Genomic DNA, 19,472 nt, shown 5'->3' with positions numbered 1-19,472 from the left:
GTCCTATTTTCCCACCGCTTGGTTCACCATAACCTTTAAGCTACTGCCATCTCGCATGTCATACTGTGAAAGCAAATAGCTTCTGATCTCAAATATAAAGTCAACTTGAAAGTGTTTCATTCTGACATTTCCCTGAGGCGATCTTTTTGCTGTGTCGCCTCCATGTGTGAAAAAGTCTAAGCAGCTTCACGTCTTCTGGTGATCAATCTGTCACTGAAGGAAAACACGACTTTCACTTCTGCTTGTTCTTTTGTTTCAGCACTCACCAGTGATAGCCAGAGGAAACTGGAGCAACGGTCTACAACCTGTCATGCGTCCTTCGCAGCTCTTTAGGGTCCGGACACAACACACTTACACCAGCTTTAGATCTTGCAATGTGTCCACACTTGCCAGCACAGCCAAATTCATGATTTAGGTTTCTCAGAGCTTCCTTACTTTGGTTTTCTTCTTTACCAAGTCACTCACCATGGGCCAAGGCATCACACATGATCTTCAATTGTATTCTGAGCACAGATCAGTGGTATGAAGGAAGCCAAATAAGTTCGTTTTGGTTAACAATAAAGACTATTGGCTAGTTGTTCTCCACAGACGTATCACATACCTGGTGATAGGGTCACTTGTGTCATAGGAATGAATTTGCCTTGAATGACTCTAAACTGGTTTTCTAACGAGGTCTATGACTCAACTCCGCTTTCTTTGAGTGCTGTCTAGAAACATGGTTTTTACAGCTGCATCTATATCTGGCAATGTCAGCTTCACTTTAGGGTCCAAAGGGACTCCGATGAGTAAAACTGGAGCAAAGGTCTCCACACTGTCAAAGCTCCGTTGCAGCTCTTTAGGGTCTTAAGACAACACACACTGTAGATCTTGCAATGTGTCCAACACCGTTTTATCCAGCTAACACTTGTCAACGGACCAAACTGACTTAATTTGACCCATTTAGGTTTTTCCGAGTTGTCATGTCCAGCTTTTCTTTTCTTCATTGACAAGCCAAACACCATGGGCCAAGGCTTCAGAAATGATCTTGAATTGTATTCTGAGCCCATAACAGACTATCAAAGATAATTGGCATAAAGGTAGCTACAGGATTGTGGTTCTCCCTGGTGATAGGGTTACTTATTGATAGGAATCAATTACTCTAAACCAGCTTCCAACCAGGTCTACGACTCAACTCCAATTTTAAATACTAGGGCTATGTCGAGACGTGTAACTGCATCTATTGCTAGTAATGTTCGATGGACTTAAAGGTGGGGTAGGTAATTTTGGAGAAACCAGCTCCAGTGCGCTAGAATTTGAAAATACACAGCCGGAACAAATCTGCCACTTCCTTACAGAGCCCCTCCTCCAACACACACGAACGCGCACATGACCAATGAGGGCACGAGATAAGTTTGTGCACAGATGGGAGGCTGACAGGCAGGTAGGCCATCCAGTTATTTTAGCCGGGCCGGCTATCGGGATGTTAAGAGCATTCCATGGAATATAACAAAAAGTGTATCTCGAGCCGGTTTCTCAAACTTACCTACCCCACCTTTAAGATACCTAAGGGACTCCAATGAGGAACACTGGAGCGAAGGTCTACAACCTGTCATAGCTTTAGGGTTCTGACAAATGCTTACGCTGACTGTAGATTCTTAATGTGTCCACACTGTTGGCTCCAACACTTGTCAGCAAAACTGATTTGCAGCTAATCCGTGATTTACGGTAAACTGTTTAGGTTTCTTGCAAGTTGTCACATCATGTCAAATATGCTCGGAGAAAGAAAAACAAACGCTCACTACCTGCTCAACACCCCAACACCAACATGCTCACGTTTGGAATTAGCGAAAGATGAAAAAATACATCGGGCTGCTAAAGATATTTGATAGAATCCAAACTTTTAGGACCATAGACAATGTATTTTATTATTTCATAAGCAACACTTTGATTGTATTCTAAGTATATAAGAAAAACCTTTCACAGTAGTTTGTTTTGGATTAAAAACCCTATTGAATACTTATCCCCACCTAGATTTTTCAGGTTTAACAAATCCAATGTCAGTTTTCTCTCTGGTGATAGTGCTACTCAGTATCTCTCAGTAACAATAGAAGAGATCATTTTGCCTTGAATTAGTATAAACTGCCTTTTAACCAGGTCTACTAATCAACTCAAATACAGTGCTCTCAATGTGTTTTTGTACAGCTACATCTATTGCTGTAATTATCGGCTGTACTTAGACACTTCCGACCAAAATAGACTCCACTGAAACTGAGGAAAAAATGAAATACCAAATGGAACTGCGACATCAAACCCTGCATGATGGAGGAGGATAATTATGAGAGAAAGGACATATCTCCCTAACAAAGAAGCTATGAAATGAAGAGTGTTGTCTATAATAATAATAATGTCACAATCCATTAAATATTCAAAGAACTTCAACTAGTTCTTTTGGCCCAAAAACGGTTTAGTGCAGTTTATTTTTGCATCTGTTATAGGAGTATAAAAGGAGTTTTGAAACTGCTTGGAGGTAACACGTTTTTTGTCATGTTCAGAAGTAGCTGGTTGACATGTGCCACATTTTCTGCTGAATTAACATGTTGCCTGGCGATCAAAAATAACTAAAAATAAACTGAGTCAAAACCTGCAGCTTTCTGTCAGCCTGCATCACACGGAGACGTCCCACGAGACTAGTTAGAACAGGTTTAAAACACGAAGTATGTGGTGAGCTATTTATATAATTAAGACTCTGCATGGCATCGCCCTGTCAGTTTGTTCTAGGTCAACATTTCAAAGTGAATTCCTTTAGCCTACAAATGACTGCGAGCAGTAGAAACAAGATGTGTGGTGAAGTAAGATGAGTCTTAGTTGAATACTCAATTCTGTTTTGTCAATTTGGATATTTCAGAGGTCGTTAATACTCGCTTATACGCTGCCTAACATGACAAGTGCAGTCATATCAATCCGTAAAAAGAAGTCCGATGGATTTAACATCAGCTGTGGACAACAAACATAGGTTTTTGTCCATCAGAAAATACTGTGAAAAACGTTTTAAATATTCATTTTTATATTTGCGGAGAGTGCGAATCTTTGGATTCATGATGGCTAACCTATCAATAGTAAAGAAAAGTACAAGAAAACAAGTTAGAAGTTAAAAGACAGAGAGCTAACATTGGAGATATCAGCAGAAGAAGAGAGACGGGAAGTAAAGACTAAAGGGAACAGCAGAAGAAGAGAGACGGGAAGTAAATACTAAAGGGAACAGCAGAAGAAGACTGACAGGAAGTAAACACTAAAGGGAACAGCAGAAGAAGACAGACAGGAAGTAAACACTAAAGGGATCAGTAGAAGAAGACAGACAGGAAGTAAACACTAAAGGGAACAGCAGAAGAAGACAGACAGGAAGTAAACACTAAAGGGAACAGCAGAAGAAGACAGAAAGGAAGCAAACACTAAAGGGATCAGTAGAAGAAGACAGACAGGAAGTAAACACTAAAGGGAACAGCAGAAGAAGACAGACAGGAAGTAAACACTAAAGGGAACAGCAGAAGAAGACAGAAAGGAAGCAAACACTAAAGGGATCAGTAGAAGAAGACAGACAGGAAGTAAACACTAAAGGGAACAGCAGAAGAAGACAGACAGGAAGTAAACACTAAAGGGAACAGCAGAAGAATACAGGACGTAAACACTAAAGGGAACAGCAGAAGAAGACAGACAGGAAGTAAACACTAAAGGGAACACAGTATGCATTGGTACGCCTTGGACTATTTTCTTTTCACCTACATAACAACCCTCATCAAGGTGCCATTGAACACACAAAGTCAAGTCACTCTGAATCTGTAAAACTACCCAGGATTATTCGCTTTGATCATCTGAATATGTAGTATTGTTGGTAAGATAACATTTTGCACACAAAATCAAAGACGCATGAAAAGAAAAAGAGGGTGGAGATAAATATGCAATTCTGTGCATGTTTATCTTATGCATAGGTATTTTGTGAAGATAAGTATTGATCTCCATGGGATTTTTTTAATCTAGAATTATTCAGCAATGCTAATCTCTTTTTCTCTAGCTTCAACATTTATTGTTTCCATTTCATAATCCCCGGCGTATGAACAGTGATTCGCAAGAGTAGCTGTGGAAAATACAATCAAGAGGACGCAGACATGACGAGGAAAATAGCTGTCGACATCGATCCAAATTAAAGTGAATTCAATGTGGTTGTTTAGTCTGCCTTTCAGAGTGACATCGGCATGTATTGCTAAATGAACCGAACCAGAATGGAAATATGCACCACGGTTATATTCAAGCATAAATAATTCATGTTTTCTCTGGTCTTCTTCATCGAACTCATCCCTCGCATTGATATTTACCGTCGGAACACTCTGTATTTACCCTCCAGGCTATCACACTAACATCAGCCATTACTCAGACTTGCATATAAACGGTGCGGCTTGTGTCTCTGTGCTCGTCTTGGTGGAAGATATTTATTGAAGTTTCCATCACCAGGGGAACAATTTTTTCCCAGGGCTACCCAAAATGCATCTGCTCTGATTTCACTGCCACTGCTCCAGAGGTGGACCCTGGCTCGCCACAGCTCCTCTTCTGATTGGTTTACACTGCTCTAATGTTACGATCCATCAGAAGAGTGCGTGTGTGTGTGTGTGTGTGTGTGTGTGTGTGTGTGTGTGTGTGTCTGCTCCACTCACTAAAGATTAGATTATTTCACGTCCTCTCCATCATTTGTACAGATACAAGGGCGTGTTTGGAATACATTATGCAGATAGATGAGTTGCCTCGACAGATCCTGAAGTCCTACATTGAATCCATTTGAACAGTTTCCATGTTATGTTTATATGCCAGTCCCCCCTGTGAATTCACTGGGTACAATAGTAAATATAAGCAGCTGTTACAGGAGTCCAGCAGAGTGACCTTTCTGTGCTGCATAACAGGCAGATGGGGAGTCCATGCTGCAAAACCAATTGCACCTCGGGGACAAATAAAGCAGAAAGTGAACTTTGAATTGGAGAATAAATGAATTCAATGAAACCAGAATACATAAAACAAATCAGAAGAAAGAGCCTGAAGCCATCAGACTGTTTAACCCGTCCCTTGGAGCGTTAGGCACAAAATTGGCACTTTCTTTTGTATTTAATATGTAATCTTCATTGGACATATTACTTTAACTTGAATTTGTCCATTGCCTTTTTGGGATAAACAAGCACAATTTACTTTTCAATCGCATCTGGACAATTATTTTATTTCTTCTCTCAAACAACAAGCGTCTATTCATCGGTCAGCCCACGAGTGAATCACAGAAAACAGACTGAAACAAATTGATATCGTGGTCACTACATCTACTATTTATCTATTATGTCATCTATCTAATGTGTATATATCTTATCCTATTATTGCACATTCTTATGTTTATACAATTAATAATATTGTTTTCTTTCGTTCTATTTAAAACAAAAAAAAAGGCACGACCGTCACAAAAATCTAATTCCCCCTTGGATAGTTAAAGTATTTATGATTGTTATACTGACTCTGAATAGTCAAAGATCATCGCATTTATTATCCCAAATGAAAAACAGAAAAACAGAAATGTTCATGAGGGATGGCCAGCACATGTTCTTTTGCACACCTCCTCTTGACGATTGCAAACATCAAACAGAATATCTCCAGTGCAACCTCTTCCTCCGTCCTCAGATACCACTGCGACTAAACTGCTCTAGTTCTTTTTTAGGCCACCTCAGAGACCCCTGGCTGTTCACATCTCTCCATCCTCTCCCTCCTGTCACTGACACAGCCATTAAATCCCACAGCGAGCGGCCGTTCTGTCATTTTTAACACTTTTTTTTTGTGTCTGCTTTTAATAGAAACACCCCAGAACAGCCGGGTGAATGACAGTCACATATACTGAGAGAAATTGCACTCAAAAGAAAGATGACACTGGCTCATCTTTTCCCATGAACTTCGTTGTGGTGAGACATTCGTGCAGACTCGAACATATGACTTGTGATGGTTGCCATAGTAATCTCCCTGAGGCACAAGGCAATATTCGGAGCAACGGCTATGAGCAACAGCAGTTGATGAAATAGAAACAGTCGTGTGAAGGCCAGGCATCGCTTGAATAGGCTTTGAACAGAATATATTTTGACTTCTGTCAATTTTCAGTGACTAAATTAAGAATGAATGCAGCTGTACATTTTGTATTCAATCATTATTTGCTTTACATACATGCCTGTTCTTGTTTTCTTTATCCAGCTTGCTAATAGTGGTGTGCTGCTGAACTCATACAACATTTAGTTACAGGATTCATTTACTCTTATATATGAGATATACGAACTGATGAATCAAATCAGTTGCAGAGAACAGGATCCAACCCTCTTTATTTATATGTATTGCTAGAACAACCCAACAGAAACACTGCAGCAGGGACATAAGCAAGACACTTTATACAAAAATGGGTCGGGCTTGAAGTATTGTTTCTTATTTTTTAAGTATTTGCCATCCTATGTTTTGCTGCTTCTACTTCAGTCCCATTTCCAGTAGCAGCAGTCAGCAAAAATGGTCTTGAAAAAAGAACTACCTGCTCAGCACGTTAGCAACTTGCTGAGGATGAAAATTAAACATCTGGCTGCTTAAGAGACAGCTATTGTTTTTAAACCCAGACCTTTTGAATCACTGTTTTAGGAGGAGACCAAATCAGAGCTAAAAGAAGAAAAAAACACAAACTTGACGATAATGTCGTACTAATGGTATCCAAATATTGTTTGTCAAAACGTTAAGGCAATAATATGTCACGGCTGTATGTCCAACACACTCTCACTCCATAATCGTCCAGGAGCGACGTTTGGTCAGTGTCCGTGGCGTGCAGTTGTGACGCTCCTAGGCTCCTTCAGCTTCATAAAGGGACGCAAATAGCTTTCAACTGATTGCAATGTATTCCCATCTGCGGCGGGATTTGACGCTCATGGAAGCACGGCATTCGTTTGTGTCGGCTGCCCTTAAAGGCAATGTGAGCGTCCATTCCCATTGGATAACGGAGAATTGTACACCCGGAAGTAAGTATTCCCCTTACTGTCGATTGAGTTTACAGTGATATCTGCACTACTCATCGACTAAAAAACACCAGATTATCCTTGTTAATTACACAACATTGATTGGTTTAAATTGTGTGCAATGCTTTTGTATTTTTCCCCTTCGATTCGGAGAAACAAATATTTTTTCGGAGTAAAGGATGGCAGAATACACTACACTACCCAGAATCCCCAGCTATCGTTTGGACTACACCATGTGCTCTGTTTGACAAACCCCGTTTTTTTTCACCATTCATTCCAATGGCTGGCGTCTATGTCACGTGATCTTCACATTTCTCCCTGCAGAAAAAATAAACATGGCCGAACTTCGTTTTATTCTCGATGGAAAATGCCTATTTTAAAGTTAGTTTGGCCATTACAATGCGTTTTGATGTCATTTGATGCGAGAAATATGAGTTGTTATTTCAGACTATGTGTGCAGTGGATGTACATGATCTTTAGTTTGCTAGTTATTACGAAGATTACTTCAGGAAATTGCGTCCATAACGTTTTCATTGTTACCAAGGTGGTTGCTAGGGACGCTGCTATCGATATTATTTCTGTTATGTTGTGTAACTGTTTAATGATGTTATCTTAATTGCTACCCCCTTCCCCGTCAATGTATAGTGTTGGTCCACAGCGCAAACATATTAGTTTAACAAAATCCGCATCTAAAGATAGCCTACGTTATTTTCCCCTGTGCAATTCCAGTCTCACATCTCACATCACATCGTCATTAACAAATACCGGAAACAGACCGAAAACATTGAAAAAAAATAATAATACTTTATTCCGAGTGTGCTTGCTTTTCTCTTTGGAAGTCATCACATAACGGCATTGTAATACACGGTTCGGCTGCATTAAATATTACATATCTGCCGTAGTTCTGTATTTATAGAGCCCTGATGAGAAGACTTCTAGACAAACATGAGGAACTGAAAACGTGACGTGGATCATAAATATATCAGCCATTAAACAACATCTTACATTTATTTTCACACAATACGCCTCCTTGCAGTATCAACACTAATTCGGCTGACTTTTATATTTGATCCAATTGGTAGATAGGCTGTATTTACACCATAAAGGTGCACATCTGATATAAAGGGACACCTAGTGGTTAAAGCATGTTATTGCATTTCATTATTTTTATTATTAGATATTAATAGGATCCCTATAAAGTATATTCATTACTCGTTATGCTCTACTAATAGTTAATTAAAGACTGTATATAATTACTATTTTGCACATCCCTTTCAAGATTTTCTAAGGTTTATTGACATATCATATTCACAAACGGTGTAGTTATGCATTGAATGAAAAACTTGGGTCGCAGGTTCCTCAATAGTGCATTACAAGACATCTATCAATATTTGTGCGTACCTCCAGCAATGTTAACTATGTTGAAGCACTTATTTTAACTGATATTATACATATGTATTACTCTTTTAAGATGTATGTAGATATTTCATCTCCGGCCTTGTCAGGTATTGAACAATCAATAAATAAAGAACACAGAATTATTAAATATAAAACACAGAATTTGTGTGATTATACTAAATGATTTACAAATAAACACCACTGCATATTTACAACTGTTACACATGCTGATGTAACGCAAATGTTCCAACTTGAGATCAATAAAGTATATCTTATCTTAAGCTGATCGATGGCTATACTGCCATATTTGCAAAATGTGCCTCTGAACCTTAACAAGTGCATGTTTCAGGCTTATCAATTAATGTAATGTAATGTTATCAATTAACAACAGGGGTCACAAACATAAGACCAGCTGTTAAATAAAGCTCTTCTGACCTTAGCTGGCATGTGTGTATATATATATTAATGCTGCCCATTATGGGCACAAGCAATTTTCACCCATTTATTAATGATATGTTTTAAATGTGAGTGTTTCCTATCCCCTAAACCTCCAGGGATGTACACAGTTTAATACTGGCAACTTCTTATTATGGGAAATACGAAAACGTCTTTTAAAACTACAACTCCCAGTAGAGACGTGCCATAGATAGAGAACATGTTGCGAAACAGAATAGCCAGCATGTGTAGTTCTGGGGACGGGGTGGGGGAGGGGGGGACGCGGTGGACCCGTTCAAATCCAGTTTTGGACAGTCTGCCGTGATTCCATCCCATTTCAAGTGCTGTTCGAGGCTCGGCGTAACCCTCGGAGCACACTCTCCAATCACAGAGCTTGAGGACTATCACGGGGTTTGTCAAACAGAGCACATGGTGTAGTCCAAACGATAGCTGGGGATTCTGGGTAGTGTCTTCTGCCATCCTTTACTCCGAAAAAATATTTGTTTCTCCGAATCGAAGGGGAAAAATACAAAAGCATTGCACACAATTTAAACCAATCAATGTTGTGTAATTAACAAGGATAATCTGGTGTTTTTTAGTCGATGAGTAGTGCAGATATCACTGTAAAATCAATCGACAGGGAATACTTACTTCCGGGTGTACAATTCTTCGTTATCCAATGAGAATGGACGCTCACATTGCCTTTAAGGGCAGCCGACACAAACAAATGCCGTGCTTCCATGAGCGTCAAATCCCGCCGCAGATGGGAATACATTGCAATCAGTTGAAAGCTATTTGCGTCCCTTTATGAAGCTGAAGGAGCCTAGGAGCATCACAACTGCACGCCACGGACACTGACCAAATGTCGCTCCTGGACGCTTAGGGAGTCAGAGTATGTTGGTATGTCAGTGCTGTTCTGTTTGAGGTACTCTGCCCTCTAGTGGCCAGCAAAGGATAACATGGGTCGTTGCAAACGTGACTTTAAAACATGGCTCAAGTAAAGATAAGAGTGAGTGAAATGGGATTATAAATTGCAGTAGAGAACATGTGCATGTATCCGTTATAGGCACCCAAGCACAACCAACCACACAATAGCTGCTGCGGAGACGCCATTTGAAGATGAAAATCACCCTGATTGGTCAGCTTAAACTGCATTTATTTTGGAATTGATGTTTTTAATGCCAGTAGAGATTTCTTTTGAAAAAGAGGCAAGCATTTCCTAATGTGAAATCATTACGATCGCATTAACCCTTGTGTTGTGATCAAAAGCTGTTACCGTTCATGGTGTTCGCAGCTCAATTTTGACCCATGATTTATCTCAGTCCACCGGGGTGGCATGGGGTGGCAACTGCCACCCTAAACAATAGCCTTGCCAACCCCAGCTGCCACCCCAGTTGGCATCTTTGTTTTGAAAGAAAAGTTGTGGCTCATCGGACATTTATGAGAGAAAGTCTCTAATGTCCGAGTGCAAGTGAATGCAGCACAAGATGCACGTCATGTAACCCCTCCCCCGGTCCTGGCGCGAGAGTGGAAATATGATTGGTGGTGAATTCACTTGAACGGGGGGACGGCGCAAAACGAGAAGCCTTTCGGACCCAAGCACTGAAGGAATGAGGTATTTGCGGTCTGACAGAGAAGAGACTGTCAGTTTGGCTGCACTCAGCATTGAATCAAAACGCACTACAGCTGTTGATCTTAATAAGTTTGTGAGGCGTTTTGCTGAACAAAATAGTAATCGCCGCATTCAGCTGTAATAGACATGCCAACTTGATGCTCTGCTCACGGATGACTCGATGAGAATAACAAACTGTTAAGATGATGACCTTGTATGCGTGTATAGTTTTTTTCTTTGAGGGGGTCTGCCCCCAAAAAAACAGTTTTAAGTCCTGAGAAAGTCAAATAAGATGGTGTGTAAAACTACACTGCCCAGCCAACAGAAAGTAACCACTTTGATTGAACTAGGCCAGTAGGTAAGGACCTTCCACTGGATAATAACTGCAGCGATGTTTTAGCTGAATACACGTTTTTTAACCCTAACTGATGCAGTTAGTCACTTCTTTAATGTTTGTTCTTTCTGATGTAAAGTCAAGGTTGTAACTGTATATCAATAATGATATAATTACTTGTTTTTCAAATTTGAAGGAGGGTGAGCAAGCATCTTGATTAACATTCATCATTAACTCCTCCAAAAAATATAGTTTATTCAATAATAAATGAATATGTGAATCGTAACAGTTCTTCACTATATATGTAAAGCGTCGTAAAAACGCTAACAAATTAAATCTATTATTATTATTATTTATTAACAGTGATTGACAGCTGATGGGAATAATATGATTGTTAATATTATCATATTCATTCAGACAAACATCGATGAGACAGTTAATTCATGTACTTATTGCAGCAGTCTGCATAGATTTGGTACCCCTGCTGGTCTAAGAGTGAGACAAACTCATTCAGTTATTGTTCAGTTAAAATTCATTAAATTACGTCTGCCACCTTATATGTAAGGCTTTACTGATGTGAATAATATCACCTATGTGATTGAGTTAAAATATTAAAGGGATAGTGGAAATCCGAGAATTTTGGGTTTAACTTATGTATTTTTATTAAAAATAAGCATAATAAACAATTTTTTTTAATTTCATGCGCCTAGTTTCATTTTATTTTCAATTTTACTGCGCCCTCTCAATGAAACGAGATACTTCGGGAATCGTCGGGAATCTTCGGGTGATGACGAGAGCATAGGAAGACGGGCACAAACAATGGCGGACATTCAATAGCATTTGCATGTGAATAGCCGACCTTTATTATGGTACTGAGTATATTGCCATAAATATGATGATTGATTATCAGTAAAAAATTCTACGTGACACAACGACATTGGATTAACCTTGAGATGCGTTTTTATTCCGTTGAACACAACTTTTGATCACAAATCAAAAAAGGTAAGACGTAATTATTGTAATATTTTTGGAACCGGATGTTGTTTACTTTCTCTTTTCTGGCTGATAGCTCCAGGAATTCGAGGTCTTACAGTGATGACATTACATGTGTGGAATCTGTGGAGTCTCAGCTTTAAATCGTATATCTTGTTTGTGCAGTTAAGATAGTAATAAGGGCATTTCTACCGTGTGTTGTGTGTAAAAAAGCGTTAGCATTAGTTAGCATTGTTTCGCTCAATGCTAATTCAAAGGCTTGGTATTACTCTTGTGTTTTTTCTAGCTAACAATTGTTCTTATTGTCAGTTAGCGGAGTTTCTTACCTTTAAAAGGGTATGAAACATTAATAGTTTCATAAATGTTAAGAAGCCCTGAGACATGTGAGAGGAAAAAAACTGTGGGAGGGGTCCACTGGGGGGACCTTCGGGCTTAACTGGTTAACAATGATTAATATTTGTAAAGGCTACAGGTGATCTTAAGATGCGTGAGCTATGCTTAGGGACCTACCAGTCAAGATTATTTGTTCGTAGGGGTGCATCATCTGGCGCCTGGTCCTGGTCATCCTCGCCATTGCCCATGCCGTGAACCATCACCTCGGGCTCGGGCTCGAACAAATAAGGACGTAATGGTCCATCGTCTGGCTCAATATTGTCACCATCGTCGCTTACTGAACCGGATTCAGATTCAGTTCCTAAAACGACATTTTCGTAGGAAAGCCGAGAGGATGTTTCTGACTCGCTATCATCACTGGATACCTCGTACAATCCTTCTTCTTTGTCTGGTATATTTGCCCTTCCACGTTCATTCTGCATAGACGCCATGGTTTGTTATCGTATCGTCTTCCTAAGTTTTCGTCACTTCCGGTTTGGCTGAGTCGAACATTTCGTTTCTAAAAAACTTCGGGGAAGCTGCAATAAAGTGCTTCTAACATGCATAAGGCAATTATTATATTTTTTTAATCAGGTGTGATTGTTTTGGTACGTAATTATGCTTGTATATAAGTTAAAACGAAACTATTTGAGGTTCCATTTCCACTATCCCTTTAATATTGTGGCTTTCCAAGTAAACATTGATTGTAGGGGTGTAACGGTTCACAAACATTTCGGTTCGGTACGTACCTCGTTTTTAGGTCACGGTTCGGTTCGGTACGTTTTCGGTACAGCAGAAAAAATTATCACAAAACATTAAATATATTTTTTTAATTATTATTAAACTGACTAATGTATTCAAATAAATACAAAATATAGTAAAATAAACATTAAGGTGCAGCATTTCGATGAACTGAAATAATCTGTATTTGAACTGTACTAGTACCTGAGCAGCCAGCTTGACATTAGGACTTGCTTTTCATTGTATTTTCATGTTGTTTAAAGAAAGATGAACTTGTCCACATTGCTTGCTGAAATGGCAGATCTGCTGGCACTAACAATGTCTCCTGCTGTGGAGAACACCCTCTCTAGGGACAGAGGCAGCAGATACAGCCAGGTAGCGCTTTGCTAACATGGCAACATAAGGATACTTGGCGTTTGTAATAGCTTTGGCTCGGTCTGAACTTGTTGCGAGTGGTGGAGGCTTAAATGCTAGCGGGAGTTGGGTTTGCACTTCAGTCTTTTTTCTTTTGGTACCGGTGATATTCACGTTCGGGTGATGCCTTTTCAAATGAGTGTGATGTATTGCCAGCCGCGTAACCAATGTTAGTTGAACAATGTCGACAAACAGCTTTGGTTCGGTCCACCTGTCTTTGTCCGTCATCCTTGTACGTAACTGCGAAACCAAAATGTTCCCAAACCGGAGACTTCAATGATGCTGGAGGATTTTCAGCTCAACTTTATCTGCGTTCGCCATTTCGACAGTTCCTCAAATTACTGACTACATTTGAACTCATCCCTGTGACCAGCTCTCATAGTATGCCTCTCGTCCAATGAAATGACTTGGTCTCTCTATGATATATACCTGAGATTATTTCCAGAAAGTTGTTCTCAATTGTTTACGTTTAACGCTATATTCGTTCGGTACACACGTGTACCGAACCGAAGGGCCCGTACCGAATAATTTCAGTACGAGTACGTGTACCGTTACACCCCTAATTGATTGATATGATTGCGATTTCAATCAGCATATACTTCTGTCAGGGGATGCCACCCCTCAAAATCTCCTGCCACTCTCTTGCCACCCCATGAATATTTGTCTAGATCCGCCCCTGGTTCAGGTTCAAGTGTTATGGCGCGTTTCCACTGCAGCGGGTAGCCCCGTTTAAGCGTCCTTAACCGTCCTCAAGCGGCCAGGCCGGTTTTTGGTGGCGTTTCCATATAGCCTAGTACCGGCCAGCGGGTACTTTTTCCCTCTTTTTCCGGCCTCATAAAATCGTGGTTCCCTCAGACCAGGGCCAGGGCTGAACTAGTGACGTCAACACTCTCGACTGCTGATTGGTCAGAGAGAATCGTCACAAGATTGCGCGCGAGTTCATCCCTAGCGTCGCATATATATCTAGAAGCAAGCTTGCAGCATTTTTATGATGAGCTACAAAAATGGCTACGTCTAATAAGAAAAGCACACCGTGGTCGACCGAGGAGGTGACGACGTTCCTACATCTCATTGGGGATGATCAAATCCAGCGGGAGCTCGACGGAACAACGAGAAATGTGAACAAAAAAAAAGCCGATCGCCCCGCCTACACTGCGTTGCTACCCCAGGTCCTAAACTGTAATGGAAATGCGCCACGGCCTGGGCCGGCCAGCGAGGCAGCCCGAGGCTAGAGCGAGGACGCTTAGGGACGCTTAAACGGGGCTACCCCGCTGCAGTGGAAACGCGCCATTAGTGTACTCTTTGAGAAATGTCGAGTTCCCGTGGGGGGAGGGGGGCAGAGGGAGGGGAGGGGGCAGAGGGAGGGAAGACCAGGTGCATGTTGCCAAACAATTATTGTTACAGTGTATGAAGGGGGAGGGGCGTCTAAAGTCAAAGATGAATCTTGATTGGGCCAAATTTGACATTGAGTCACCCAAAACAATGCTGCTGGGTCTCCCCAGACCCCAACACCAAATTATACACTTTTCTTTTTAGAGACCTTGAGACTTGGCTAACATTTTCAAAATCTGTTTGGTAGTGTGTTTATAGCTGCTGTGGAGGAGGATATCATGAAGCCTTGTTCTGATAAAAAAACTGTTTTTAACTTGACGGGAGACCCGAACACAACATAAGGTTTAAAGCACAAAAAAGGAAGTGGACGCAGATACTCCATGACAAACACCTGAAGCTTTAACACACACATAACAAAGCACACACACACCTGTTCCGATGTACAGGACGCTGTAGTGCTCGTCGTTGACCGCCATCACGATGTCCGCCACAGTGTGTGTGATTTGGTCGTCGTCCATGGGCAGGTCTAGCGGAGCCACACCGACCGGCTGGATCACATCCTCGATCTCCGGGTGGTATCTGATCACCCCGAGGTTTTTGATGTCGTTGTGACCTCCTGTTGTCGAGTTTTTGCGTACGCACTGAGGGGGAGAAGTGACGTAATCGATTCAGACCAGGCTGAACAAACAAGATGCCCTTGGACAAAGAATTTGAAATTGCTTCTCTTTTATCAACTCGTGCCTTTCAAAAAATAGCATTTTCATCCGTTCACCTCTGCAACAAAAGGCTGTCTCATGCAAACATTTTTATCGCAATGCTGTTTTTCTCAGATAAGTGTGACAGAAAAGGAAATTAAAGATTGTTTTTTCTTACCATCCCAGGGCGAGAGCCAATGAAAGCGCTGCTGTAGCCCTTCAGTTTGGAAGTGGAGAAAGCCACGTCAATGTCTTCGATGGAGTAGGCACAAATCACTGTTCTGCCCCTGAACAAAGGCAGAGAAAGGAGTAATTACATATACAATACAACTAGGACGAGTTGTTATGAGGGACTCACAGGGACAGAAGAAATGCACTCATCCATGAACAGAAAACAGTACATAACTATGAATGCCGCCTTGAGAAGTGGAAGTCTTGGAGCAAACCAATATTTCAAACTCTCGCATTAAAGGAGACTGCATTTTGGGTGGGGTAGGTAAGTTTGAGAAACCGGCTCGAGATACACTTTTTGTTATTTTCCATGGAATGCTCTTAACATCCCGATAGCAATGAATATATTAAATGCTTTGACAAAAAAATCCATAACAAAAATGTCATCTGTGGAAGCATCTGTGCACAAACTTATCTCGTGCCCTCATTGGTCATGTGCGCGTTCGTGTGTGTTGGAGGAGGGGCTCTGTGAGGAAGTGGCAGATTTTCTCCAGCTGTGTATTTTCAAATTCTAGCGCACTCGAGCTGGTTTCTCCAAAATTACCGACCCCACCTTTAAATGTGTCTTGTTATTATGTGTTTATTTCACATTCTCCTTTTTTTCTTTATTGTACGATTACAGCAAATGAAATCAGCTTCAAGCTAACGTTGGTGAACTGCATAACACGTGTTTTCAATATTTAAAAGTGTCCCTTGCAAACGGATCCAATAAAAAAACATGTTTTGTCACAAGAGATCCAATTCATTGATCTCTCTCTTTTCCAAACAAAGCTTTTTTATGAGAAACACACAGAATAATAAGCCAACCATCCACGCTTGATACTGTATGACACTGTTTGTATGTCAGTGTGACAACTTTTTAAATGTCTTTCAAAATGTCTAAATATGTGCAATCAGTATTTCCTTTGGTAAACAATTAGGTAGATTATTGGCAAACAATGACACCACAATGTTTTTGAATTTGTTGTATGACAGCTGATATTTTTGCAGCATGACTTGCAACATTTGGGAACAACTGCAGTATATGGCAGACTCCACAAAAAATAGATTTTACAGTCAAATAAAACACTGATAAGACACTTGTTTTAAGTCTGAAGGAATGGCAAACTAGAGTGTTAGGTGTGTTTATAGTGAGTGTCAGTTACTCTGGTTTTCTTAAGCTTTATAATATATTGTGCGATGAATGTACCTCTACCATATTCTGTGTGACTGTTGCAGCTGTGCCTTATCAGATTTTGAGGAACAGACATGTCCCAATTTTAATTTTAAATAAAAATCCGGAAATAATTTAAGATTTCAATCATTTACATAAAAAGTAGGATTTAAGATATTTCTGCTGGTTTTATGCCAGTAAACAAAGATGTCATCTGCATTAACATGTTCACATAACATGTGTCTATTAGCTTCCAAGTTACATATAATCCATATACCTGTATTGCTATGTATTTTTTGGGTGGGGGGCTGCTTGGAGTTTTTCTCAACACATTCACAAACATTGTCACAGTCCCTCATTCTTTGGTAGTTTTACTTTCCCTTTTATCTGACTCTCACAGGTCCCTCTGAGTTGATTGCAGGTTATTGAGATCACCTGTTACACAGTGTGTGGGCCCATACACCTGATTAGTAATTGAGAGCAGCGTGGTGCATTTCCCCCTTTGGGCCAATCAGAGTGAGGGGGGGGGGGGTCTGTCTTTAGGGTTTAAGAGAGGCAGAGATTTGCAAATCCAGGGCTTTCTGAACCTCGAGTGACTCGTAATGTGAGCTCATTTCAGCAGGAGCCAGAAACCTTCTTAAGAATCTCCCGCTGCCCATAAGTGCTATTGGATTTATTGTGTCTTTATCAAAAGCCCTTTATGAACAATGTTCCCGAAGAAGATCAAATAACGTTTATCATTAAAGAAGCATTTGTTGAAAATTGAAGAGGCATTTATTTCCTTGAGAAGACATGATGTGCAATTTTGTTTCTCCCTGTTGAGATATATATAGATATATTTGTTGTTGTTGTTGTTGTGCTTTCCAACCGTTCTCAGGCTTCTTCCAAACAGTTACAATCTGGGAAATCAGTACTGCCACAAGTTGTTCTTATAACCGTGTTTGCTGCATTAGACAACCCATACATGCTCCAGCAGCTAGCTTTACACAATGAGACAAAAGAAGAACTGAGAGGCGTGAATGGGGAATGGAGAGCAGGCCAGAGTCTGAGGATCGAAGGGTACGGGACGGGATGTATGGGTGGAGGAGATCTGTGAGGGACTGAGGGGAGAGGGCATGGAGGGATTTGTAGGTGAGGAGGAGGAGTTTGTAGGTGATGCAGGACTTGACCGGGAGCCAGTGGAGGTTGGAGAGAGTGGGGGTGATGTGCTGCCAGGGCTCGGTGCGTGTGAGAACCCTGGCAGCTGAGTTCTGTATGTACTGGAGCCGGTTCAGGGTTCTGCTGGGAACCCCGGACAGGAGTCCGTTACAATAGTCCAGGCGTGAGGTAATGAATCAGTGTATCAGCTTCTCAGCAACAGAGTCGGACAGTGATGGCCGGAGTCTTGAAATATTTCTGAGGTGGAAGAAGGATGATTTTGAAACGGATTTGATGTGGTTTTGAAATGAGAGGGTTGAATCCAAGACAACACCAAGGTTGCGGACCTGAGGGGATGGGGAGATGATGGAACCGTCGATGTTGACTCCAAGCTTCCCGAGCAGTGCCTTGGGGGCCACAACCATGAGCTCAGTTTTATCACTGTTTACTTTGAGTAGCTTGGTGGTCATCCAGGTTTTAATTTCGTGAAGGCAGTTGATTAGTGACTGAGGGGGGAGATGGGCAGAGGGTTTTGTGATGATGTACAGTTGGGCGTCGTCGGCGTAGGAGTGGAAACATTATATATATAACAGTAGTGTTTCTTCTCGAGGCTGCATGTAAGCGGATACAGGTTGCTCGCATGGCTATTCCTTAATCACCTCTCTTGTCTTTCTTTGTTTTCATCTCCATTTGGAATCTGTCTCCATAAAGAAGTACAAATTAAGCAATCAACACTTCAAATCCTCTGCTAGCCTGTACAACCTATGGTTACCCCAAACACCATTCTCTGTTTTGTTTCACCAAGATGTTCATACTTGTCTTCAGAGACCCGTAATTACAGCTTCATGCATCACGACGAAGCTTCTTTGTGCATTCTTTAATTTACATAAGCATAACATCACACCGTTTACAGGGTCATTTCCCTTAAGCTGTATAGACTGTGTAGAATCTGTGAAGCCATACTAGTGGGTTATCCATTTAGTTTCCAAAAGGAGGCATAACTATTTCTGTGGCCAATAGTTGTCTACATTGGCACGTGTGGTATCAGCAGAAAAGGGTCATGGAAACTAGAACTATTTAAAGACCGAGGAGACAGAGGTCAGTAGGAGTTCAACTACGCATCTGAGATTCCCTTAGACTATTGATTGCTTTGTTGCTAGGTAATGTGTCTCTTTTAGTGCTGTACAGTCATATAATATTTGGGTAACACTTTATATTAAGATACACTTATTCACCATCAACTAGTTGTTAATTAACATGGAAGCTGTTACACACCAAGCCAATTATCGGCGTCGTTAGATGTCGGGCCGTCGATGAGCGTCGTGTCGCTCTACTCGGATTGGTGTGTACTGCACCGTCGTGTCTTTTCGGCCGTGCCGACACCTTCCGCCGCCGATTCGACTTGTTGAATCGGGAAGCCGTCGGCCAAAGAAATCACTCTGATTGGCTGTTCAGCTAGCGAATCAGTGCATGAGAAGCGAAACGGAAGTGAGGGACCCAAACAAACTATTAAGAAGGCAAATCTGACATTTCCTTTACCTCCAGCTCTCGACACAGGTTCGTGAGCTTCTCGCTGTAGAGTGAA

The 19,472-nt window shown here is 41.0% G+C and overlaps 1 protein-coding gene across 1 annotated transcript in view; it reads right to left on the bottom strand.

Annotated features, from left to right (window-relative positions):
• Positions 1-19,472, bottom strand: part of si:ch211-113g11.6 (uncharacterized protein LOC559008 homolog) — a 63,162-nt gene that overhangs the window by 17,226 nt on the left and 26,464 nt on the right. The window contains exons 9-10 of the mRNA XM_034241388.1: positions 15,545-15,653; positions 15,102-15,312 (exon numbers count right to left, since the gene is read on the bottom strand). Coding sequence (XP_034097279.1) covers positions 15,102-15,312; positions 15,545-15,653 — 320 coding nt within the window. The remainder of the gene's footprint in view (positions 1-15,101; positions 15,313-15,544; positions 15,654-19,472) is intronic.

This window comes from Gymnodraco acuticeps, unplaced genomic scaffold (assembly GCF_902827175.1).
Source record: "Gymnodraco acuticeps unplaced genomic scaffold, fGymAcu1.1, whole genome shotgun sequence".
Taxonomy (NCBI): domain Eukaryota; kingdom Metazoa; phylum Chordata; class Actinopteri; order Perciformes; family Bathydraconidae; genus Gymnodraco; species Gymnodraco acuticeps.
This window is presented reverse-complemented; position numbering and strand designations above follow the sequence as displayed.